We start from the raw sequence: 25,807 nt of genomic DNA on the forward strand, positions 1-25,807 counted from the left end.
ATCTTCTATTTTATTTCCTTTTCAGCTCTAGGTGCACAAAATAGCTTTTTTCCTCTTTGTCCCCAAGAAGAGACACAGGTGTCTGTTCCCTGATGCACGTCTCCCTGAATGAGGTTTGACATTCCTTCTCTTCCATGCATATGATCTAATTATTCCCACACGCTGCTGAAAGACATTGCAGTTTACATGTTATGAGCTGTGTCTTGCTGTGAGCACACCAGACATCTGCTCTAGCTGACTTGTGACAGCCAACGCCCGTCTGCGACATAGGGCAGCACTTATGGACAACTGACATGGCACTGAAAGTACAATTGATATCACCTTTAAACCTTTAAAGTCAACTTCCAGCATTAAAAACACAGATGCAATTTCCCCTAATATTTATGAGCAGGCTGTGTATATATTTCAAAACACAATTTAGCCCTTAATAAATATTCAGGTTTTAGAATGACTGTTCAGAATACATAACATGCAGCATGTCACATAAACATATTAGGAATACTATAAGAGAAAATAGCACATTTTTCCTTATTTTCCTTTAAAATATGAAAGCCCTGCAAACACACATATTCAAAGCTTCATTTCAAGTTAGTCATCAAAATGTTTCACTCTCCAGTTCTTTATATGCTGTGAACCTCCAGTGTCTATGCAGTTGTTTCTAAGGTAACAGATCAAGATGCCTTGTGAAAAAAATGAATCAGATCTTGAATATTCAAGACATCTCCAGCTGCAGAAATGAGAAAAGGGCAGTATCACCTCAACTGAGGGTTCTCAATGGTTTTTAGACCCTGGCCTGATTTACAGACAGGAAAAATGTAATCCACCCTAAGGCTACAGTGTGAGAGTACAGTGGTATATTCAGTTTCAGGCATGTAGACTGTCAGAAATTTTTAATCAGAGCTATAATTAAGGAATTACAGAAGCTGTTCTCAACAGACTCTCATTGCCTCATTGCAGGGTACACACACAGAGAATACAAATACAGATGAAGAATGTGTTTGGTAGGATTGTGCCTTCATTCCAACCACTGACAGTCACATATTCACAGATTCAGACATGTGATGCACAATCTAAAAAATACATTAAAAATGAACATGAATAGGCACGTGAAAATAAATGTTTATACTCCTTGCTCAAGGGACCAAATATGCATCATTTCCATCAAAGAAAACAAATGGATATCTTTCACGGATGATTACGTGAGTCAATGATTTTCAGGGAGTGGGATTATAAGGTTTTGTTAAGAGTTTTTTGTGCCTTGTTTGTTTTTTTTTTAAACTGGCTAGAACTACCTTTTTCTTTTTCTTTCAAAGTCTGTTTTGCTTATTATTTGAGTCCAGAAATCATATAAACATAAGAATGCAGACAAGACATATAGAGGCAATATTAACCAAAATACTATGTAAAGCTTTTAGAAAATTTCTGATATTACAAAAAATTAAATTCCTTGCTTAACAATACATGATATATATGTTGATAAATGCATTCTGGAATATGCAAAAAGACACCCACCATCCATGAAAAAATAATTATAAGGTATTTTTCAAATGCCCATCATAATGAGAACTGAAAAATCAATTTAATAGAAAAGGATATATCAGACTTGATAAAAACCTTCAGAGCTGTATTGTTTTACATGTTGTGTGAGGGAAAACAGACATGGCAGCCCGGTAATTTGGGGATCAGATAAAAGTCGTGGTGGTCAGGTCATGACTACTCATACCTGTCTTCCTGTTTCTGAATCATGTGTATTACAAATTATTGCACATTATAAATGCTTGGAACAAAAATGTTCTAATATATCTTGTTTGGGAACATTCTTCAGGGACTACTCTGCGTGAAGAAAATATTAAGATTTTTTGAGACTTGTAGCATTTAACAAACTGAAAGTCAGATCCATTGATTAGGGTCTTACGTTCTTGGAAAGATGTGAAGAGCATCTGGAATCGGCTGCTTCGACTGCCTTCATCAGCCCACATGCGGATTACACCGAGACCTGTCCGCAGCATTACATCATTAGCAACAGTGCTGCAAAACTTGGCTTTCAAATCCTCCACGGCGCTGCTTCCATCATATACAGCTACAAAATTCCTCTTGCATTCATTGGAATTCTGCATCTCATAGTCCAAGAATCGCAAATAGATCTATGAAACAAACAAACAACAAAGACAACACGTACAGACATTTGAGAATGACTAAACAAACAATAAACACATTTGCTCTACCTTGTAGGAGAAAAACTACACAACACCACCATCAAAATAATTTTTCTGGAGCTGGTGATCCATAGACCACTTGCCTGGAAGGGGATTAATGCAGACACTAACACTATTTATACTTCCTGGAATTTTATCGTCTTCAAAGTAGAATCAAGCAAAGATCTAGATATTTTTGTTCTTCTTTGAAGTAAGGTCCTAATTTCCAAATATATACCTGTCTTTGAGAGGTATGTACTACAGTCCTTCAAGCTGACAAACAGACAAGCTAGAAATTTCTTCTTTTGCTGGCTGGCGCAATACTGCTCTATTACTTGCCTGACGTGGAAAATAATAAGGCAAATAATTGCTGCTCCCACCCCAGAGTCAATATGTGTCATCTTTGTGATATGTCTCAGCTACACTGATTCAGGAAGTGAGAATTTGGGAACCAGGCAGAACTCTATCATTAATCTTTTTGTTTCCTCAAACAATTTGACCACCATCTCAGCTTTTCTAAACGAAGCTTTTCATAATTTAACAGGGCTGAAATCAGATGTATTTTGTGGAAACTACTAGAAACATAGAAAGTATTTTAGGAAATGTCTCTTGCATATGAGCTAAGTTCTCTGATAAAATTATGACACGATTTAACCCCAGCCACACAGCCGCTCACTCACTTCCCTCCTCCCACACTGGAGGCAAAGAATCTGAGGAAGAGAAAAAGAATCTCATGGGTTGAGATAAGAACAATTTAATAACTGAAAAAAAAAAAAATTACAGCAATAACAATAATACTAACAATAACAACAATAATGCTAACAATACCAATAATAGTTATATTATTACTAATAAATAATATGCAATGTAAATAATACTACAACTACTAATAATATGTAAGGAAAATATTGGAAAATGAAATAAATTATACTACTGCTCATCACCTGCCAACAGATGCCCAGCCAGTCATTGACTAGCGAGAGCCAGAGCCTGAAAGCTAGGCCCAGAGTGCGAATGTGAGAGCATGTTAATGAGAGAGAGCATGCCAATGAGAGAGAATGACCCCTGTCCCACACCCCAACATATATACTGAGCATAATATTTTATGCTCCCAGTTTCTTGTAGAGAAAAAAGTTGGGAACACAGGTGCAATATCAGAAACTGAAAAAGTCCTTGGCTTGATATAAACATTCCTTTGTAAGAATTAAAAGTGTTAGTATGTTACTAATATTCTTCACAGCATAAATCCAAAATATAGCCTCATACTAGCTACTGTATTAACTCCATCACAATTAAAACCAGCACAGTGTAATAGTTCTCCTGCCCTTTGCAAAGAAATCTTTAAATCTACTCAAAAAGAAGTAAGGGTGAGGAGAAAATTATATTACTTGATATTCAACTATGGGCTTTAATAGGCAAATCCACTCATTTTAAAAGCAATTGGCAATATAAGCAACATCAAATATTCCAGTAATAAAGAAGCTAAGTAATATTTTCACGTGACACCTGATACATAATTAAAATGCCTAGCATACCCAGGAGACTTCAGGAGAATGATACAGAAAGGTGAAGTAGGGCAGAAATAGCATAAAAAGCCAATAAACATATCCAGCATCCACCTATATGCATCTTCACTTGAAAAAATAACCAAAAAGAATCTTAGATATATTAGATATAAGACATATTTCTTTGCAAACAATTTTATTAACATCAGGCAGTTTTTACACGCACAGAACAATTGCTTAAAAAGCTTCTCTGGATTTGCATAAGGTACGCAAACATAGCATATCCTAGTAGCAACAGGACTCACCACTTCCCTTCATTAATATATTAAAGCTCTTATGGTTTGAGAATTACGTGCCTATAAGTAGTCTACTACTGTTTAATAATAACTCAGATTTTTAAATGAGCCATTTCAGATAGTGTATTATGATACATTTTCATACCTTGTTATGGTTTCCAACTCATCTCTCTGAAAAGAATATTTGTAAAACAATCTTTAATAGCATATGAAATTCAGCATACTAGGTTTAATTTTGCTTGCCTAAACCTTTTTTGTATCTTATTTCTTACAATAATCCTTACTTATGTTCCAACATTCCCATCTTCCAGAAGGACTTAGAGGAATATATTTCAATTAAATTGCAGTTAAGTAAATTCTACTTTTACCATGTATGCTGGGTTTTAAATACCATAAATTGAGGAAGCTGCTTGTATTGATCTCTATGAAATATAACAGTTACCAGCAATATATCAAGTAATATTCAGATGGCAACATCTTGTATCAAGGAATAATTTTTATAGTGTTTTTCATTTCTTTTATAGGTTGCTCCACTCTTGCAGTGGAATGAGAAATTTCTAGAGTTTGGTCACTCGGCATTGTTGAAATTTTCTCACAATATCCACCACTTTTTATAAATGTGTTGTTTTGAAATATCTTGCCATTTCCTCTCATACTGGGGGACATGCAGTCTGCATTCCTGTTAAAACAGGTCACCTACTGCCTTGTTGAAGTCATACTTAAAAATTTGTTTCGGATTCTGTAGATTTGCTTAGTGAAGAAAATGTATTTCTGAAGTTCATCTGTACTGGCTGCAGCCCTTTGCAAGGCTCTCTTTCTCTCTTTGCTCTCCTCCTCCTTTTCCCAGGTGCTCAGGCATCTGACCCTTTAATACTTTGCATTTTCCAAATCCTTGGTTTTGGTGTTCTCCAGCTATTTAGAGTATTTCTGTCTTGCTGATGCCCGCCTTTGTTAGCCCCTCAGTTGTCCCTAGTCTTTGGTGTGGCTCCTGCTCTTTTCTCTTTATATACCATCAGCTACTTTCATGGCCACCAGGCAGCTGGCTGACCTTTGCTACCAACTACTTCCTAGAAACTGTTACACCTCTGATAGGAAATTTATGAAAATGTGCAGAATTAACTGGAACCAAGTAAAAATGAGCAGCCAGTGAGAAAGCTGCAGACATGAATTTTGGACCAGTTAGTGACTTGAACGCAGCCATGCAGAACTGGGGTGGGCAATGTGAGATGAGGTCTTACTCCTCACTCCTATGGTTTGATAAGATGCTCTCGTATTAGCAGCTCCTGGGATCCAGCTGTCACAGGCAAGGCATTGCCTTGCCAGCAAAGATGATGTGCAAGAGAGGGTTGTTCGGGAAGAGGCAGAGCTATGATACTCACACCCAGCAACTGGCCATAGTTGGGACACACTGGAGAGCTGCTTCTGTGTCCTTGAGACCAGTCATGACACACACTGTTCTGGCACCCAGCCTCTCCTGTGAAGCTACTGAGATAGTCCATAGTCCTTCTCTGCATAATGTTTCACTTGGAATGGGGAGTTAAACGTACACCTTATGCTTGCTCATTTCTTTATTTCTAACCTTCTGTCTTATATATATACATGCATATCTACATATGTCTGTGTGTATACGTATATATAAGCACACATATCTCTTGTACAGGGTGTCGCATTTCAGTACTGAGATGTATTTCTATCAGTTTTCGTTCTTACAAGAAATGTGTGCTAATCCTCACTGTGGTTATAAAATACCAGGTCTCACAGCAATTTCCAGCATTCATCAATTATTCCTGATCCATTCAAACAGATTGCTCATATAACAGTACAGCCAAAGTCTTATTTCCATGGGTTTATCATTTGACATTCTCTAGTTTCACATTAGTCTTGTAAAACAGTAAAATATTTCTTAAAGTAGCATTTATAAATGTTGAGAAGAAATCAAGAGAACAATAACTTAGCATTTCACTTTGAGTCTTTCAGTGCAGAAGCCAACAATTTCAGTTCTTCCCAAGCCTGAATTTTGCTGTCAGTCATACCGGTTCATTTCTCTGTGTGATAAATTCAGTAATGATCATAACATATATAAACTAGATAGGAACTGGAACAAAATATTTGGCTTTAAAATCTATGTCCATCCTTCAGAAGAAAGATGGCACCTTCTCCAATGACATGAAGTTTCATAAATTAGAGAAAATAAATTCCTGATATTCTGAGGTGTTTTGGAGTTTCATTGTCGTAGTCCTCTTTGGAGATGTCTATTCCCAGAACTCTATATAAAGTAATGAGGACTTGATCCAAAGCTCACTGAAATCAGTGTTCATATTTCTATATACTTAAGCTTATTTGCATCAGACCTATGGATTAAGATTGCAGTGCATTTTTAAAAACTGGAAACTGATTACACAAACTGAAAACCTGATATTGGATCAGATTTTATTTTAAAGAGGTGGAATAATGTAATTGCATCTGCATCACTCTGCCAATTTTTATGGGTTTATTACTATATATTTGCCATTGTTCCTGTCACAGGCTGAAAGACCCACACTGGCAGAAGAAAATTACTAATAAATTGAGTTCCCCAGGGAAAGAATAAAACTGATTATATGACAAACTGTTATCTAATGCAAATTGTTCCTGATACATGGTTTTCTGAAATCAGTAGCAATATTCTCATTACTTTCACTGGTACGTGGATCTCACTAAAAGAAATTAAGCAGAAAGGAAAAGAAAAATTATAAATATTTCTGGTTATTTCATTTACTGAGATCTTAGCCATTACTTTGAACAGCAGTGGATAAGAAACTTTTCTCCCCCAAAAGAAAACAAATTAACAAAAAAGAGGTCACAAACTCAAATGCCACCATGTGCTTTCATTAAGCCTTTTTTCATTGATGCCAATAGGAGCTTTTAGAATTATAACATTTCTGTAGGTAGTGACACATTGTATTAGCATAATCGGGACATACTTGTTGAAGAGAACATCTTATTTGCCCTATTTTCTTCTTTAACATTTTTGTTGTAAAGTTTTAATAAGACACTTTCCTCAAATCATCAGTTCCACATTACTCAGATGAACAGGCCCTAGTGCACAAGTATTAGCTTTTACTGAGCTTCAAGATGTCACTGCAAATGCCAATGCCATTAGCAACATAACTGATAAAGCCTCACTGCAACTGTAGCATATATAATTTATACTTGGTCACATTATCTTTCAAATAATTGTCCTGTCACCTTTAATGCTGGTATTGTCATCATATTCATGAAAAAGGAAATTCTGGATAAGTTTTACTATTTTTTAATTTGAATTTGAAAACAACAGAAATCTTTGCATATATGAGAAAAAAAGAACGGTTGTAAATTATGAATAATATATCACCTCAGTAAAATGGTCAGATTATAATCTCTTCATAGTGAATCACTTTTGATGAGTTCTGCATTTTAATCAATCAATGAAGGTTAGGGCTGACAACATGATTGATCAGGCCAGTCAGGAAAAGCTTCAAACCATATCCCAGCGTATCAGACTTAATATATGTGTGCAGACATTCAGTCCTTTATAATGCATCAACACAAAACAAACCAAACGAACCAAACAAAAAGGCATCGTTCAACTGCCAAAAGTAATTTAGATGTAAAACAAAAATCTCCTCTTCAATGGGGCCAACATTCAGATTTTGCATATTCAGCTTCTAGCTTCGGTCAATTCTCTTGTAAACACAAGACTAGGTTAAACAGTCATAGAATCATAGAATGGTTTGGGTTGGAAGATATCTTAAAGACCAGTTACTTCCAACCCCCCTGCCACAGGCAGGGACACTCTCCACTAGACCAGGTTGCTCAAAGCCTCATCCAGCCTGGCCTTGAACACTTCCAGGGATGAGACATCCACAGCTTCTCTGGGCAACCTGTTCCAGCGCTTCACCACCCTTTCCTTGAAGAGTTTTTTCCTGATATCCAAGCTAAATCTCCCTGCTTTCAATTTAAACCTGTAACCCTTGTCCTGTCACTACAGGAGAACACTGTCTCTTGAAGGTGACAACCTTATATGGTACATTTCTTGTAACACCCTGTGATTCACAGCCAGGATCAGAAATCAAAATACCATTTTCCTGGACAAGTGAAGACTTCAGACTTCTTTTTGCCCTGTTTGGTTTTTTCAAACTTCTGCCAGTCCCCAGTACTTGACCTTTATTCTAATTGTCAAGCCATCTTCATTTTTCTGTTATACAGTGGCAGAATTCTCACAAGTGACAACTTTTACAGCTCCTTGGTGCTGTTCTGCTTTTTAACACCAAAAACTGTAGATCACATCCTGATTCTGCTGTTCTTTTTGGTAAATGTTTTGTCACTTTCATCTGTAGCTTTTTTTTATTGCATTTCCTAAAAATTATTTGGTTTGAGGATGATGATGTAGGTTATATTTCTATAACTGAATAGAATAGATTCATGATGATTTAAACCAGTTTGTTTCTTATCAGTGTTACTCTGACATGTGTATTACCACACCTTTTAGAAGTGATTCTACACAGTTGCTTGTTTTGCATCTCCATCTAAAAAAACTATTTCAGAGAAGTGGTTTTAATAGTTTAGAATAGATATACAATATTTTCTACTACTTTATCTGTATTTTAGAGAGCTTCAGAGCTTCTTCAGAGATAGAGCTCATCTGAAGCCTGTAAAAGTGTCTCTGGTTATTAGGTTTTTCAGTCTCTAAATTTCAATTTTTTATAACATTTCAAGAATCCCCATTCAAATACCTCCTATTAAATTTTATTCTAGTACTTAAAGCTTCTCTTCTAAATCTGCTTTAAAAGCATTCAAAAAATAGGGATCTACTAGCCTTCTAGAACTGACAGTTTAAACTGCTTTCTTTACATGTCTCATTGAAGAGCACAAGTCTTTCCTAAAAAGTATCTTACAATCTGTATCATGTATCCTATAACCTGTAAAGTTATCTTTGCCCAGTAGCGTGCTCAGGTGAGGTGGGAGAACTAGGCATCATTCTATGTGTAAATAGATTACAACTTCATTTTATTTCTTGAAGTGTGTTTAGACTATTTTCTTAGTCTAAATGTGCTTCTTGCTCATTTCTCCTGAATAGGTAACTTCCACTGGACTGGATCCAAATTAATTCTTCTCTATCTGTATTATGGGCACTAGACCAGAGTTTCAGATTATAAACACTGCTTACTGTTTTTTCCCAGCATCAGAACATCATCTTTCTAAAGGTTTTATTACTTTTACCTTAAAATTCTGCTGACTTTTTTTCCCCTACAAAACCTTTCAAGAAACAAGCATGATAAAATGGGACCTGGCTGGGAAAGTTATCCACCAAAGGAAGAGCTACCTGAGCATAAATGTGCATTCTGTCTTCCTGGGTGACCTTGTCAAACTCTGCTGACACATCCAAAATTAAAAAAACGTTTGCCATCAATCGTCTAATATTTCACCCTTAACAGTAAGTGAGGAAATATTATCATTATTTTCATTTTTTTCTTTTCTATTGATAAAAAGGACTCTCTGCTTATCCACTGCTGTAGCCAGTAATATCTGAAATATTGTAAATCCCAGTGCAATAAGCTTATCCACTACCTCCTCTGGGCTTTGTTCTACAGTAAAGCATTTTGGGATGGGGAGGTTCCTCTGGATCTTTACTGTTTTGGGTAGGTTGGCACATTAGGTCAGCATTTTCCATTCTTGCTCTTTACTGACTGAAATTTGCATCTATACAAAATGCAGAACCACCAGTGTTTCTAAACTTCAGATTCACAGATACATTACTCAGCAGGTACCTCCTCTGGGCTTTGTTCTACAGTAAAGCATTTTGGGATGGGGAGGTTCCTCTGGATCTTTACTGTTTTGGGTAGGTTGGCACATTAGGTCAGCATTTTCCATTCTTGCTCTTTACTGACTGAAATTTGCATCTATACAAAATGCAGAACCACCAGTGTTTCTAAACTTCAGATTCACAGATACATTACTCAGCAGGGCAGGACACACTTTGCTACCAGTCACTACCAAATATAAGGTTCCAGGTCTGAGTATAGATTGAAGTCCTGTTTAAACCGCCTTCTGTACTTCCAGAAAGTTTCAGTTCTGCATGCACTTTCAAGATTTTACTTTTGATTCTGTAAGGTAATTGGTGAAGGCTCATTGTTAAGTGTGTGAAAGAAACTTGCTTCTCTCTCCCATTGCTAAAGAGAGCAGTAATGTTATACCCAGACTGTCAGTCTGAAGCTCAGGCTTAGAGATCTCAAGTTCATACTCCTTGACTGAAGTCATTGCTCATATGTTGAGCTCAGACTTGGCTTGAATCTGAAATTGCAAACCAGGGAAAGGACTTGCATCCTGCTTCTGCAGACAGTTTAGATTGGATGAGCTTAAGCCAAATGAAATTGCAAGCAGCCCACATTCTGGCACAGTTTAATTAAGAAACTAAAGATGTAAAGATCCAACCCAAACTCTGTCTGAAAAACTCTGGCCTTTTAGGCATAGTTCCCAGTAACAAATTGTGCAGCCCTGATTACAGGAACATGTGGATTTAAAGACATCTCCTGAGCTCTTACTGTTCTTAGCAGAAGAGCCTATTTTCATAGGTGCAAACTGCCATAAATTAGAATGATGTCACTGAATTATTGTACTGAGTGTATGTGCTGGCTTTGGCTGAGATAGAATTAGTTTTCTTCATAGTAGCTGGTATGGGGCTCTGTTTTGATTTTGTGCTGAAAACAGTGCTGATAACACAAGGATGTTTTATCTATTGCTGAGCAGTGCTTACACAGAGTCAAGGCCTTTTCTGCCTCTCACACCACCCCACCAATGAGTAGGCTGGGGGTGCACAAGAAGCTGGGAGGGGACACAGCTGGGAGAGCTGACCCCAACTGACCAAAGGGATATTCCATACTATATAACATCGTGATTTGCAAATAAAGCTGGGGAAAGAAGAAGGAAGGGGGGAACATTCAGAGCAATGGCGTTTGTCTCCCCAAGTATCCCTTATTCATGATGGATTCCTGGTTTCCTGGAGATGGCTGAACATCTGCCTGCTGATGGGAAATGGTGAATAAATTCCTGGTTTTAATTTGTTTGTTTGCAAAGCTTTTACTTTATTTATTAAACTCTCTCTAACTCAACCTACAAGTTTTCTCTTCTCTTCTAATTTTCTTCCCCATCCCACCAAAGGGGGGTGAGTGAGTAGATGTGTGGTGTTTAGTCACTGTCTGGAGTTAAACCACAATAGTTGTGGGGGTTTTTTTTGTTGGGGGATTTTTTTTTGTTTGTTTGTTTGGTTGGTTGTTTTTTTTATGGTGTGTGTACATATATAAATGTATGTGTATATATATACATATATATGTGGAAACCACACTAAGAAATTTCAAGTGCTAAACTGTAATTAACCCTCTAAAATGAATCTAAGTTTGAACACTGTTTTTATTTCCTAACTTGCTGAAAAAACTTTCAGCTTCACATATGAGAAAATACTGATTTATATGCTTTTATATTGCCCTATGCCTCTGTCCAGAAAATTCTGTGAGATGGGAGCTTCAAGATTTGTCAAGAGATGACCTAGCCCAGCCGTCAGCCTGAAGATAGGAATAATAATATTTCATTTTTCATAGGTTTTTAACAACCTGCACTTTAAGATTGCTAGCAGTGCTGGCTGAACAAATTTCCTTAACTAATCATTCATAATCCCCTCTCTTCTGTTCAGAATTTTCTTCCATAATATCTAACCTGAATCTTCCTTTTGGAATGCAGGACCATGGCTTATCCTACAGCCATGGACATCAGAGAATTCTTTCCTCTTTCTAAAAGCTTTTTATTATCTGGTATCATGCTCTTCCACAAAATCTTTTAGATGGCTTTAAATAACTTCCAGTCTTTCCTTAAGTTTTCTAAAACTCTCTCATCTCTCTGTCTTGAGATGCTCTTTAGCAGGTCTACACTTCCGAAACGCAACACAACTAAATGCAGGTATAGACATTCATAAACTGTCTTTAGTGCTCTACTGAGAGTGGCACTGTGGCATTCTTCTGTTAAACACTGTGATTATGTAGCTATACGATTTGTATTTTGACATCAGGACTGAAGTGTGGATAAATCCTACAGGTAAGTAAATATGGGATTTCTAGCAGAACTTGGAATGGTACAGAACTTTAGAGTTAGATCAAGTAAAAATACCACAATGACATTAGCTGACCAACTAAGCATAAACTGAAATTGAGATTCTAGGAAAATTTTATCATCCTATTTAGTTGTGTGGATTCTACTAAGCAAAATTCTGATTATGTGTTTACCTGATTTCTTTCTACTAATACTTAAGTATATAACATATGCAATAATCATTCATCATTCCAGTCATTTCACATGTATAGCTGCTTACTGTAGCACAGTGGGAAGCTCATATACTTAATTGAAAACAGCCATGAATATTGAATTTATCCAAAGGTAAAAAAAAAAAAAAAAAAAAAAAAGAGATTAAGTATATTCTGGAAATAATTTATCTGTAGTCTTCATGAGCCAATTATTCAACTCCTCTCCTAAACTTTCACAATAGACCAATGCTGATATTAATGACTTTTTCTCTTCTGAAAACACTTCCTCCTGATATTCAACACCAAATGCTTGAACAGTTACATATATTCAGTACAGTCTGCTCTAAGATTACACAAAAAAAAAATCCTTATCTGTTTAAAGATAGCAGAGATCAGTGGAACTATAAATTCTACGTTGTAAAATTTTTCTTGTCCAATAAACAGCTAGAAAAAATATAATGTGAAGTTGTTTTTAACACAGTGAATGCAAGTAGGTGGGAGGCATAAATTGCAAAGAGAGGAGAAATGGTAGTGTAACCAGCAACAAGTAATCCATATAATAACTGATAAGCCATGGATAAGAGAGGAAATCAAACAAAATCCAATGAAACAGTTGTTACATTCATTGCAGCCCTCTCCTGTTTGTTACAAAGGCATGGCTTGCTGACTGTGGTGGAAGAGAAATGAAAACACTATCTCTTTCTGTCTGTTGCTCTAAACCAAAGGAACTAAAGGTCACATACAGAGGAACATGAATTTACCTTGGCTCCATTTTCACAGTTCCCAGATGAGAAACAATGATGACCTTAGGGAGCCAGCAGTATTCCCTTAGTAGTCTCTATATTAGGCATTTGAAATATATTGAAAATAAAGTGGTAAGATTACCACCCACTTAAGAAAACACATTGATTCTTTATAAATATGAGAAAAATTAAAGATTAATTTCAGAAAATTACTTATGGCACAAAAAACACATTAATGTTGCTCACATCATTATTTATAGAGAAAGTAAGTTATTTTGGCTGAGGTGACAAATTATCCTTCCATGGCAGAAGGAAGAAAATAGTTTACAAGTCCAAGCTGTAAAGTTATTAAACAAGATCTGACTGTACTAAGAAATGCACAACATATTAGAAAAGTCAATTTCTTAAATTAAATGGCAAATCAGCAAGTGGATGAAGGACTGACCTTAGATCGGGGTGGTGCTCGGATGTACCATTTACAGTCTACTGCTTCAGTTTCAGAAGCTTTTCCATCTTTGACAATTTGTACAGATTCCACAATTCCTTCAGGTCCTCCCATCTCAAACTCACAAACTGAATAACAAAATACCAGAAAAAATGAAACCTGAACAGCAAACAAAAATATTTTCTACAGCAGAGTGCAAAGGTCTCTAAGTTTAAAAAAAAAAAAAAACCACAACATACCAACCTGGCAATGGCTTCAAAACACCAAGGTCCTTAAAATCCGGATCTTAAAAATTGAGAAAGAAAAAATTAGTTTTGTTCAATATGCTGGCTATAATGTCAATGTGTTAAAATTTGACAATGCACTTCAGTGATATGATTATACATATATTTCTTAGAAATGAGAAGCGTTTCATAACTATAGCAACCCACTAATTATTAATGAAGAGATTATTGATACTATCATACCAAGTTTGATGTTTTTTTCCTGTTATGAAATTCTATTTTTCTCTATCTCTCTCAGAAGAGTGAGCTCAAAAATATTTCTGCATACACTAGCAAGCAAGAATACCACAAAACAAACCACATGATATTTTAATACATCAGTCTAATGAAAGTGGATATATTTACAGATCTATTCAAAATCCTTTTGCTATTTTGCATTTTGCAGTATGATTATAACACTTAACTAGTGAAATCTAAACTTCATTCTGTGTTTATGAGTACCCTGCCATCACTACTGAAAAAGAGGACACATCTTCTTTGTCAGAAGCATCCGTTTGGTCTTTCTGGAATACATATCACAAGGATTTACCATGGAATTCATTATGCTAATGAGGTAATAAGATTAATATATGTGCTATTTTTGATCAGGTAAACATGATGGTATTTACTATTTGAGATGCTTTCTGTTATGCTTTTATGATCAGGTGAAATAGATGAAATAGAGTTTGTCTTAGACTCATGCTTCAACAGATGACTATCCACAGACAAATCATCATTTCACAAAATTTGACCCAGTTTGAAGAGTGTCTAAAACTAGAAATGTGAAAGAGGCTAAAGTATATCAAGAGAAGATGATCTCTTCAGAATAAGACTGGTGTTGTCTGAGAGATTTTTATCACTTGCACTGCTTTTCTACCTGAAATGAATGTTCTGCATGGTTTTTCTCATTTTCAGGAGAAACAACAACAAAAAAAAACCAAACCACAAGACCAGAAGTAAATCCATTGGCCTTTACTTTTTTTCTGGAAAGTTAATAGTATCTGGTCTTTCGAAATAAATGATAAACACTTACATACAAGCACCCTGCATTAAGCTTCTCCTGAGCCGCATACATACTGCACAGGCCTCAAAAGATCTGCACAAGACTAAAATCAAGGTAGCGTTTGAGCCGTATAGTCTACTCATGGAATGATTTTAGTGTTTCAGGACTGTGTCATTGTAGAAAAAGATATACATAAAACAACAAAGAGAAATTTTGGAAGTAGGAAAAGTATGAAATGAAAAAAAAAAAAAAAACACCACCAAAACTGCTGTTCCCTTCTAGCCTTAGTTGAGTCAGGACAGTAAAAATCATAACCAAATAATATCCTGAAACAGTCTAGTGATGTATAGCAAGATCTGCCATTTTAACCTGAAAAGTGAGAATGTGTTGACTTCAAAAACTGGAGTTGTAAAATCACTTTTTTAAACTGCCCCTATATAACCAGGTTGCTGTTGTTCTTAGTTGCACAAACTAAATCATGAGTAAATACTCATGAACTTGAGGGACTGAAAATATAATTGAGTAGGCAATTAGCATTAATTTTTGAACAGTTTTATAGGTAAGTAAATAGATATGAAAACCAACAACACTTAATGTAATGAAAAATTTCCATTAGTTTACTCAGATGTTGATATCCAGTTCTGAAAGCAAAATACCTAAAGGAAAACTACTTTAACGGTTGGTTCAAATTAACATCCAAAACGTGTCTAGTGTAATCATTAAATTTCTTCCTTCTGCTGAGTTTGCAAGGATCATTCTGATCTACTGATAACATTTTACCATATTAGCGAGGTACAGAGAAGGAAGAAGGACAAAAGGGTCCTCACAGGATTTCTCCCAGATGAAGTTTTCATATAAAGGGGTGCTAGTAGCAACAGTCCAGACTGAAATGTAATCTAGACCATGAAATTTGTTCCACAAAACAATTCTGAAAGCATGTTCTCATTTGTAAACAATACAATTAGAACAAAACCACATAGTTCACAATCTGTTACAATTCTAGAAATATGTAGATCCTGCTCAGTTTTGAAAAATTATCTTTTTGCAATGTTTCAACATCTCAAGAGTGAGGGTGAAATAAAATGTTATGATACCTGAGGTGATACACTTCATTAAACTTTAATAGTATACCAGGATAATAATAATAAAAACAGCAATCTGTAAATAAGATATTATCAGAGATGCTGAAAATTCAACCATGTTTAAGCAAATTTACCCAGCAAATGTTTGTTTTTTAAATAGTCTACCATTAAATGTATTATACTTTCTTCTGTATGTAATTCAGTCAAATTGTTATTATCTATTTGGCTGAGTCAGAACCCTTTTAATGATATCTAAATACTGACTGGCTAGAGCTTCTGATAGACATCACCCTGATAAAAATCATGTTCTCATTAGGAAAATCTCTCAAGACAGGAAACTTTTGCTGTGAAAAGTGAGATGGATCACCTATACTGAGAGAGAAAAATAGGATAGGTCTTGAGTGGAATGCAATACATGTTTAATTTTTTATGGGGATCTCCTTAATGGGGAAATGATGTATGTAAAAAGGAAACTAGGAATTTTCATAAGAAATGTGAAAAAATGTAAAAGGTATGTAAATGGAAGACCTTGAAGCCAAAAGAAGTTCTGTGTCTCTTTTCCTGAAGCATTCAATATCTTTTTTGAAACCAACCAAGACCAACAAAATAAAGGTTATCCTAAAATCTCCTTTGATGATATATTACCATCTATTCCATAAATAATAGATTTCTGCAATGTTTAATTACTATAAGCTGTTCTGTAAAGTCTGTGAAACAGAATTATATTTGAAACTTCTTATGAGATGCAAAAGTCTGTGCTAGGTTATTTAGAGTTACTGGTAAACAAGTGGAATAAAAAACTTTAGAGTGACCTAAGGAGAAACTGGTGATAATTTGTAGGCATTCTTAACCAGTAAAAAAATGGGATGGATGAGCAGAAAGAGTGAGGTGGAGTGAAAATTGGCTGAATGATGAAACCCGTGATGGTGGTGATCAGCAGCACAAAGTCTAGTTGGAGACCAGTAACGAGTGTCACACGCAAGTGGTCAGTACTGGGTCCGATCCTGTTCATCATCTTCATTTATATTCTGGATCATCAGTTTGCTGATGCCATAAAACTGGGATGAATGTCTGGTACCCCAGAAGGTCATGCTGCAATCCAGAGGGGCCTCAACAGGCTAGAGAAATGGGCTGACAGGAACCTTATGAAGTTCACCAAGGGGAAATTCACTCCACCTGGAGTGGGACAACCCCATATGCTTCAGCCAACGAGATGGAAAGCAGGTTTGCAGAAAAAGACCTGGGGGTCCTGGTGGACACCAAGTTGAACATGAGACGACAAGGTATCCTTGTGGCAAATAAGACTAGCAGTATCCTGGGCTGCATTAAGAGAAGTGCTGCCAGCAGATCAAGAGAGAGCATTCTTCCCCTCTGTTCAGCACTGGTAAGGTCACACCTGGAGTGCTGGGTCCAATTCCGGGCCCCCCAGAAAAAAAAAATTATATAAATGACTTAGTTTACAAGTAAACCTCAGCATCTTTTGTGGTTGCCTAACTGTGGCATATCCCCACAGAAACGTATTTACCCACCTATGCATGCATATGTGCATGCCCTCTCTCACTCTTAAGTCACTAACATTCAAATCCAGACTGGCCAGCTACCTGAACCCCCTGGCTTAGATGTTTTATTCCATTCTCCTATAAAATAGTACCCGATACTCTTTTTTTCCTTCTTGAAAACAAAAAAATCAAAAGCAATGTTTCACTGAATACCATTTGTCTTCATCAGTCTCAGACCTCAGGAAATACCCAGCAAACACACAACTCCCATGTACGCATGACAAATTGACAAATATGTACAGTTTAGGTGTCCCAATATAAGCAGAGGGGCATAAAACAGTTTAATTAGATACTGTTTCAGTTCATACATAGCAAAATGTCCAAGAAAAATGCAATTAATGCCTTTAAAAAAAAATCCCTAAAGCGCAGTAAGTAATTGTTTTTGTTCATCCAGACTGTACAAAATGATTGCGCAAAATATGCCCAAAATATATTCTTCAGTGAGCACACACATACAGATACCTTAATACATGATTATCTGTATTTTGCTCTGGCACCTATTATAAGACAGACAGTGAACTGGCCATGACACAGGTAATGTTCATTATCGCAATTCTGCACGCAAATTTCAAAAGCAAACTATACAGCCAGACTATACAGCACAGACCTCATACACTTTGGAAACTTAAACTAAATCTTTTATTCTGTTCCAGGACCTGTGTCTTTCTGCATGAGATTCATCTTGCGCAATGTCAGAGGTTCAGCCTGGGTTAGCAGCCCAGGTTCTCTGCACATTCAACGGCCATAATACGTGGACACCTTTGGAAAAAAATACAAACTGTCAAAACCAAATTTTGACAGTTGTGTAAAGCAGAACAAATTTCCTTCTGGGTTGCTTGTACTACTACCAGTAAGAGCAAGTAAAGATTAATTTGAATAAATGCCTACATTTTAGAATTAGGTCTGATAAATCCTACCACAAATGCACTATGGTGGTAATATATTTGGAGCATGTGTTGAGAGGTTGTTTTCAGCATGGAAGTGGAACATATTACAGAATATTGTGGAATCAGTGAATCTTTACCTTCTCACCAAGAAAGAGAGGGTTATATCAAACAGTTGAAAAACATGAAATGTAGGTAAAAGGAGAGATACTTGAGGAATAAATGATCATAAATGAGGTTTATAAAGCAGAATTATTATCTTATGAGATAAGAGCCAGTACATTTTTATTAACCTGTACTCGTAACAGAAAGTGAAATTCTTTAAAATTCTATTACTTGAGTGATTTCTGTAAAAAAGAGGTAGATAGTATCTAACAGAAACAGAGTAAATATATAAAGTTCAAACTAAATACTAGCAACAAGATATTCCACTGGTAAGTGTTATTACAAAAATCTTTTAAAAGATAAAATTTTGAATAAAAATTCCACAGATATCAAAACTGTTCAACTTGTCTTCAAAGACAGATTCTGCCAGACTTAGGAAAGTAATTTTAATTCATAGAGAAAAGTTATAGTATTTTCTTTCTTACAAATGCACAAATTTGTGAGTAAACATCTCACATTTTATTTATCGGTTTCTTTAGTTTTTCATATAAAGTTCACTTCTACACTTTCTTACACCGTTAATGTCATACCTGTTGCTTGTACTGATAGAAATAATGGATATCTCACTCCTGAAAGTCAATTATTTTAGCCAATAGATGTTTCAATATCTGTTTTAAAAAATGGAAGACTGAGGTGGTATGTTCCTTAGCATATCTGGAGTAGAATACAATTAATTACAGATTTTTTTTATATCTGAAGTACAGTATATACAGTGAAGAATATGAGAAATTATTTTATGGTCAGAAGTCAAGGTGGAGATGTGTACCAAAAAATCCTGGTGCATATGAAACCCGATTGTCACTATCTTTTGGGTTTTTTTTTCCTTTTCTTCCATAAATGAAAAATGAAGGAATTATTTTATCAAACTATACATTACAAAAGATTGATGTTAGAAACAAAAAGGAGATTTTGCTTTTTGTGAATAAAAACCACTCCTGTTTTAATGGATGCATACACAAATTAGTCACAACACGTGGAAAACATATTTCCTAATGATAAATAGGAAAACATATTTACTCATTGAACATAGAGCTGTAGATACATCTTTTCATTTCCTTGACTTTGAATGACTAGAAATAGGTATTTAACTTCTATCTGTCAATATTTAAGAAATTTTAATGCATGCATGCAGTTCTCTTGACATAAAACTTAATAGGCACCTGATTTTACATGTAAATGTTCATGCAAAAGTAAAGAGAATTGCACTATTCAGCAAGACACCAGTTATTTCTTTTCAAGTTTACGAAGTGAAGTTCTTCTACAATGATTTCTGGGAGCCTAAACCAGTCCTGCCCTCTTGAGGGATGAAATATGATATTCTCTGTAAAAGTAGAGCTTGCAACACTCATAGAGAACAGCACAATTATTCTAAGGTATTTTGTGTGGTTGCCTCCTAGTATTTGGTGATATAGTGAAAATATTGGGAGATGATGACCAAAAGATTTGAAAAGCACAAAAATCTGCTCAAAAAATAACTAAAGGAATTCAAAAATAGAAAAACAGTTCTACAAGGAAACACTGGGGACAGTAAAGGAAAAATACAAAGTAAAACAAATTCTAAGTGAAATAAACATGCAAAAATATACAAGTTATTGTCTTGTGAGCTGAAAATTAAATTTGTTCTGATGATTTTTTTCAGCTCTGTATTCTTGTTGAAGCTTCAATACATTTGTTTGTATCTGTATTAAAGATACTAAAGGATCTTCAAAGAAGGCAGCTGTTTTGGAGGTTACATATTTATGATTTAAAGCAATGCTTCTCAAATTTTTCACTCCTTACCACAGTCATGAAAGTACTCTGCGGTAGTAAGTGCAAATTTAGAAGTGATAATGACTCTTGGTACTTCACCTGGAAGTTCTATTTCCTATTAGATCAGCAAGAAGTCATATGAAGACAAATAATGCAAAAAAATATTTGTACCCAAGAGAAGTTCAAGAAATTCTGATTTTGAGGATGTAACTCCATAAGGAGCATTTTGTCCTCCAAAGGAGCTACTTTGTCTTGCTTTTGGTGATCTGCCTGACAGTAAAGTACACTAAGGCTGTTATTTTTCTTAGGAAGAAACTTTATGAATGAATGCTGCAAGCAGTAAGTCTAGTAAAATCTTAGTTAGAAAAATACAGTCAACCTATTCTAGTTGCTTTAACCAGATTCCTTCTGTTGTTGAAATAACACAAACTGCTGCCCAGAAGTTTGATTTCTGAAAATGTTTAATTTCTGAAAACTAAATTTTTTTAGTTTTTACTTTTGTCACATCTACTAATCTCAGCTCTTACTCACAATCAAAGTATCTTTATAGTGTAATTAATACATTATACTGATTTACAAATGCAGAGCTATGGTGACCTCATTAAGATGAGACATATTGTATGTGTTAGCAATAGCTGGACATTTGTATACCAAAAGTTAATATCCATGTCTTTACCATCTATTTGGGAATGAAAAGGCAGTATTATTAAAAAAAAAAAAAAGAAAAGAAAATCTATGTCTTTCCATAATTTCTTGCTAAGATTGGTCAAACTGAGCAGACAAGTGATTGAACGAGCTCTCCTGGAAGAGACCACGTGATTACAGAGGTTGCACCTAGATTTTCCTTTTCATGCACACAGTGTCATGCTTTGAGATCTCAGTCTGCTTGCCTCCCTTATCTACTCTCTAAACTGTTTAGGGTAGGTTCTTTATGTATATCAAAAATTTTAGGTGGGTCAGAACTATATTAGAAGATAAGAGGACTGATGAGAGCCTAGGTGTCATCCTCAAACGATGCTTGGACAATTTGATACATGCATCTAAATCCCAGAAGTAAGAAGTGCTTCTTGGAATTGACCTAGTGAGAAGAGAGCACAAGGATGGGAAATAGTGTCATATTCAGGCTACTGAGTGGAAAGAAGTAGTCTGGAAGCCTTGATTATATGTGTGAGATTATTTGGCACATCATTTTTATTAAGTTAAATATTAACACTAGCAGCTGAGTGCTCCAATTAGGCATTATATTCCCCTTATACAGAACACCATGTGTGGAAACACAGGGAAAAATGATCCTATGATGAGTATTTTAGGGGCTACACATACATTTATCAGCCAGTTGCCCAGAAACGTGTGAAAACATACTGAATGAGCTTAGGAGCCCACTTTATCTGAGTAATGCAACCTTGTTGTGACAGTGCAGCTGACTTGAATGCCAGGACTATCAGTTAATGGCAGAACCTCATATGTGTCTCCCCAAGATAATATCCCAGCAGCTGCCTGTGCTAGACTAAGGGTCTGTGAACTTGACTAGGAAGAAAGATGTGCAACGTATGTGTGTTATGAGGCTCTTCCTGAATTATGTTGAATCCTAAAGTAGGGCTTCGTTGTGCAATTTCAGTGCAATACTACTAAGGCTTGGGACTTGGGATTTGTTACATTGGTTTGCTAGAGATGACTCGTAACCCAGCCCAAGAAACTAACACCTTAAGTTTATGGCAGAAGTATAGGGAAAAATGATCCAGAGGGTTTAGCCACAACTGGTTGCTAGATGTTACTTTTCAGATTGAATCAATTTACACATGGTTATCGCTTTCTATCATTGAGTGCTAAATCTGCTTATCTTTTTCAGAGATTCTTTCATGCTGTATCAGTCCATAGAGTGGATTTCCCAGGACAGAGGGAACTTATGGGGAAAAAAAAATGGTGATTTAAAGCAACCTTTGTTATTTTATCATAGGAGAAATGATTTCTTCTAGTTTTACCTCAGACCACTCAACAGAATGAATACATTCATTGAAATGTTCCCAAATCTTTTGAAGAGCTATGTCTTCTTCAGCTATTACAGCGAAAAGAAGGTATTATTTGTGCTATTTCAAATAGTACTGAATAAGCTGTTGTTGACCACACATTAACACATTTCCAATACAAACAGAAACATCAGCATAGTGTTTACACCTACTAACATTCTTTTGCTGTAGCTGGCCATGCAGCTATGGCCTGTACTTTACTGATGTATTTTTGAGAATAACTGCATCTCACAAGAGAAACTCAAATATCTCCTCTAGTTTCCACATGTGAATAGTTCACCATCCACTTTAAAAAGAGATTTCTATACTGTCTTCAAATACTTTTCTCTTACAGTGTAACAAAGCACCAGGTGGACTTTCGTTAAAGTGACTAACTGTGTCAGAGAAGGGAACTGAGTTGTGTTCATAAAAATAACTGATTGCTCACTCATCAGCCCATATAAGATACCAGAATGAGATGAACCAAACAAAATATTCCTTAGAGTCGAGACAAGTGAAATAGCCACAGACAAAAAGACTGCTAGATTTTTGAAAGATAATGAATTATACTGTAGTGCTATCTTATTACAAAGTCTGTATGATTCCAAAAGCCCATGTCACAAGATGTTTTAAAAATGTGTTCTACAGACAGAGTAGAAATCTGTTGGTGTTTAGCATCAAAGCGAGAATTCTGGGTTTTCATTTCCAATAGACCCTGAATGCTTTCTTTCTAAAGGAAAAAAACCCAGCCAAACACAACCAAATCAAAGGAAGAGGGAAAGGCTGCTAGGTCTCCCTGGAGCTTCTTTTCTCTAAAATGAAGATCCCCAACTCTTTAAGCCTGTTTTCATAGGAGAGGTGTTCCATCTAGTCCTCTGACCGTCTTTATGGTCCTCCTTGAGATTCTCTGACAGTTGTCAGAAAGAAGATAACTCTCTGTTAAACTGTGAATTTGTACTTAAATTACCCACAAACTTATGAATTTTACATTTTATTATGCAAGATAACATTCGGATGTTTAAGGAATATAAATAATACACGGGAAGGAAGCAATAACCCTTCCACTCTTAAAAACTCTTTCCAAGTATTATGAAATTCAAGTGATCCTGAGATCATGGGAGGTAAACATTTAGATAAGGTTTTGATTAATTATGGCTTTATAGCTAGGCTTTTGCCTTACAGTTCATCTGTTTCCCAAGGTTACAACTTCATGAGTGACATTCCTTTTCTTCAAATAGTTGCTTTTTTCTCCAATTTCATGCAATTAAGAGTGCCAAAGAACAGTCTAAACCACAATTAATTGCTAATACTGACCTATCATAGACATAATGTGTTAGAAACAAGACACTATGTCCACTGAGGCTTTTATTATTTTGGTGAAGAAACCCCTATTCTGTATTTTACTATGTATTTGTCTAAAATAAACATAATTCATAGCAACCCTACCCCAAGATGGTTTCCACTTAAATTAATGAATAAAGATTTTTCTTCACCAGTAAGACATATTTTGCTATTTGCAGACAAGAAAAAAATCAAGATGATGATAAAGTCTAAATAAAAGGGTCTTGCCTTCAGCCTCTTCAACTTTTTCCTTAAACAATAAGATACTTCTAATTGATCCTCAGTCCACTTTGAGTATCATTTATGCCACATGCTGTGCATTCACTGACTGATTCTCAAAATGGTTTGTAATGAATATCAGCAAACAAATCGGACTGTGGATAACTGGAGATCTGGAGATCTAGTGTTAGAATAGATTTAGATTTGTCTATAAGAACTCAGTTACGGCTGACTTTTTCACACTCCATAAACTCCAGGCATAGCTATCCCAAAATAGTTATGATATTCAGTATAGATCAGTATAGAATTTTCAATTATATTGTCATAGCTTGGGAATTTAGGTTTTAAAAATATAGTTTCTATAGAATTTAACAGATTGGCAAATTTCCTCCTCTATTCAAACACTACTAATCTGAAGCAACAATTTTATTTCTGCTATATTTACTCACATTTTTAACATTGATTTTAAGTGAAGCAGGTTTAGGCCCACAATCTAACCTGAATTTAACTTACTGAGTGCTACACTGGCGCAGTCTCATACAGAGAATGAAAACTGGTCTTTTGCATCACATTCACCATAAAAAAAGTCATTGTGATTCATTGAATCATATTTTGGCAAAGCGGTGTTCGTAAGTCCTTATATCTACTTTATACAATATTCAATATTGACATTAACTGGGAAAAAAACCCCAAAAAGTAGGTACTGATTAGAGTTTTTCCAGTTCTTCCATTGATGTTGTAATATTAGTAGAAATGAGGTATCAGAACAGTTTTCATTTGCAGCAGCAGCAGCAGAAGGTCGAACATGACAGTCACAATTTTTAAGTATGGGCCAGCCGCTTAATCAACAAGCAGACAATGATTAACTTTCATTTGACCAGATCAAGTTTTTGACTGCCAAACAGCAGGATTTTTCCTATCTTGAATTGAAAGAATTATTAAAAGCTCTAGTGATAAAAAAACCCCAACAACAAAAAAACAGCAAAACAAAAAAAAAACCCCATAAATAAAACCTTTCCTTTAACAGTACTAGGTAAAAAATAGATACATATGTGTCCTGGAATATTACTAATATACAGTATTCTGGAATACAAACAACTATATTAATGCTACGAATTATTCTTGTGGGGAGAGCACCTGCAATTGCACAGATTCAAATTACCCTAATCTGATTTTTAAACTACTAAGCTAGCATGCATTTTATTTAAAAAAAAAAAAAAAAAATCAATGTATAAACTTATTTTATATAATTTCAGTATGGACTTTTTTGTTGGTAACAGTTAATAATCAACTGTGTAGTCCACATAATGAAATGAGTATTAAAGAAAAAAATATTTTTAATAACAATTCTATGCATTCTTTTTTAATATTAATTTTCATGTAGAGTTGAAAACTACAGGAAAGAAAAGAAAGAAAAAAAATCTAGGGAAAACAAGAAATGGTATCATACAATCTTTTATTAACCCACATACTGTAACCAGCAGATTTGATAACATTGTTTCTTGAGCTTCAACTATCAGATAACATCTGGCAAATGATGTTTGTAAGTCCTGTTACACAACATCTCCTGGCTTCTCAGTGTCATCTAGTGGACTGATATGTGACAAGAATAACACATTTCACACTGCCTACTTCTGTCATGCTAGTACAAATTTTTAATAATGGATGTGCCACAGACATCAGTTTATTTGAATCTGATTTCTCAGAAAATATTTGGCAATTCTGTTCTCATCATCTTACTCATGACTCAAGCAATCTTTCTTAACACAAATTGCTGGAGTGACATCAAAGTATTCAGATAACCTTTCTGTGTAACGATCTCTGAAGCATTATTTGTAACATTTTGATCAAAAGCATTTGCTTACTTATTTTTATAATTTTGCAATTAATTTATTCCTTTCAATGGCATTCTCAATGATTTGGTAGATCTCATCACCCTAAACATTAAAAAAAAAAAATCAAAAGTCCATTTTAGACTGTACAGCACAGAGCAAAACATTTTGCCTCACTAAAGTTAAACTCTCCTCTACAAAGCTATTT

General features: G+C 35.3%; 1 protein-coding gene across 1 annotated transcript in view; it reads right to left on the reverse strand.

Moving 5' to 3' along the window:
• Positions 1-25,807, reverse strand: part of NETO1 (neuropilin (NRP) and tolloid (TLL)-like 1) — a 60,209-nt gene that overhangs the window by 14,166 nt on the left and 20,236 nt on the right. Inside the window, exons 4-6 of the mRNA XM_010150051.1 lie at positions 13,740-13,781; positions 13,497-13,624; positions 1,916-2,144 (exon numbers count right to left, since the gene is read on the reverse strand). Coding sequence (XP_010148353.1) covers positions 1,916-2,144; positions 13,497-13,624; positions 13,740-13,781 — 399 coding nt within the window. The remainder of the gene's footprint in view (positions 1-1,915; positions 2,145-13,496; positions 13,625-13,739; positions 13,782-25,807) is intronic.

Source organism: Eurypyga helias, unplaced genomic scaffold, assembly GCF_000690775.1.
Source record: "Eurypyga helias isolate BGI_N326 unplaced genomic scaffold, ASM69077v1 scaffold364, whole genome shotgun sequence".
NCBI classification, from domain to species: Eukaryota; Metazoa; Chordata; class Aves; order Eurypygiformes; family Eurypygidae; genus Eurypyga; species Eurypyga helias.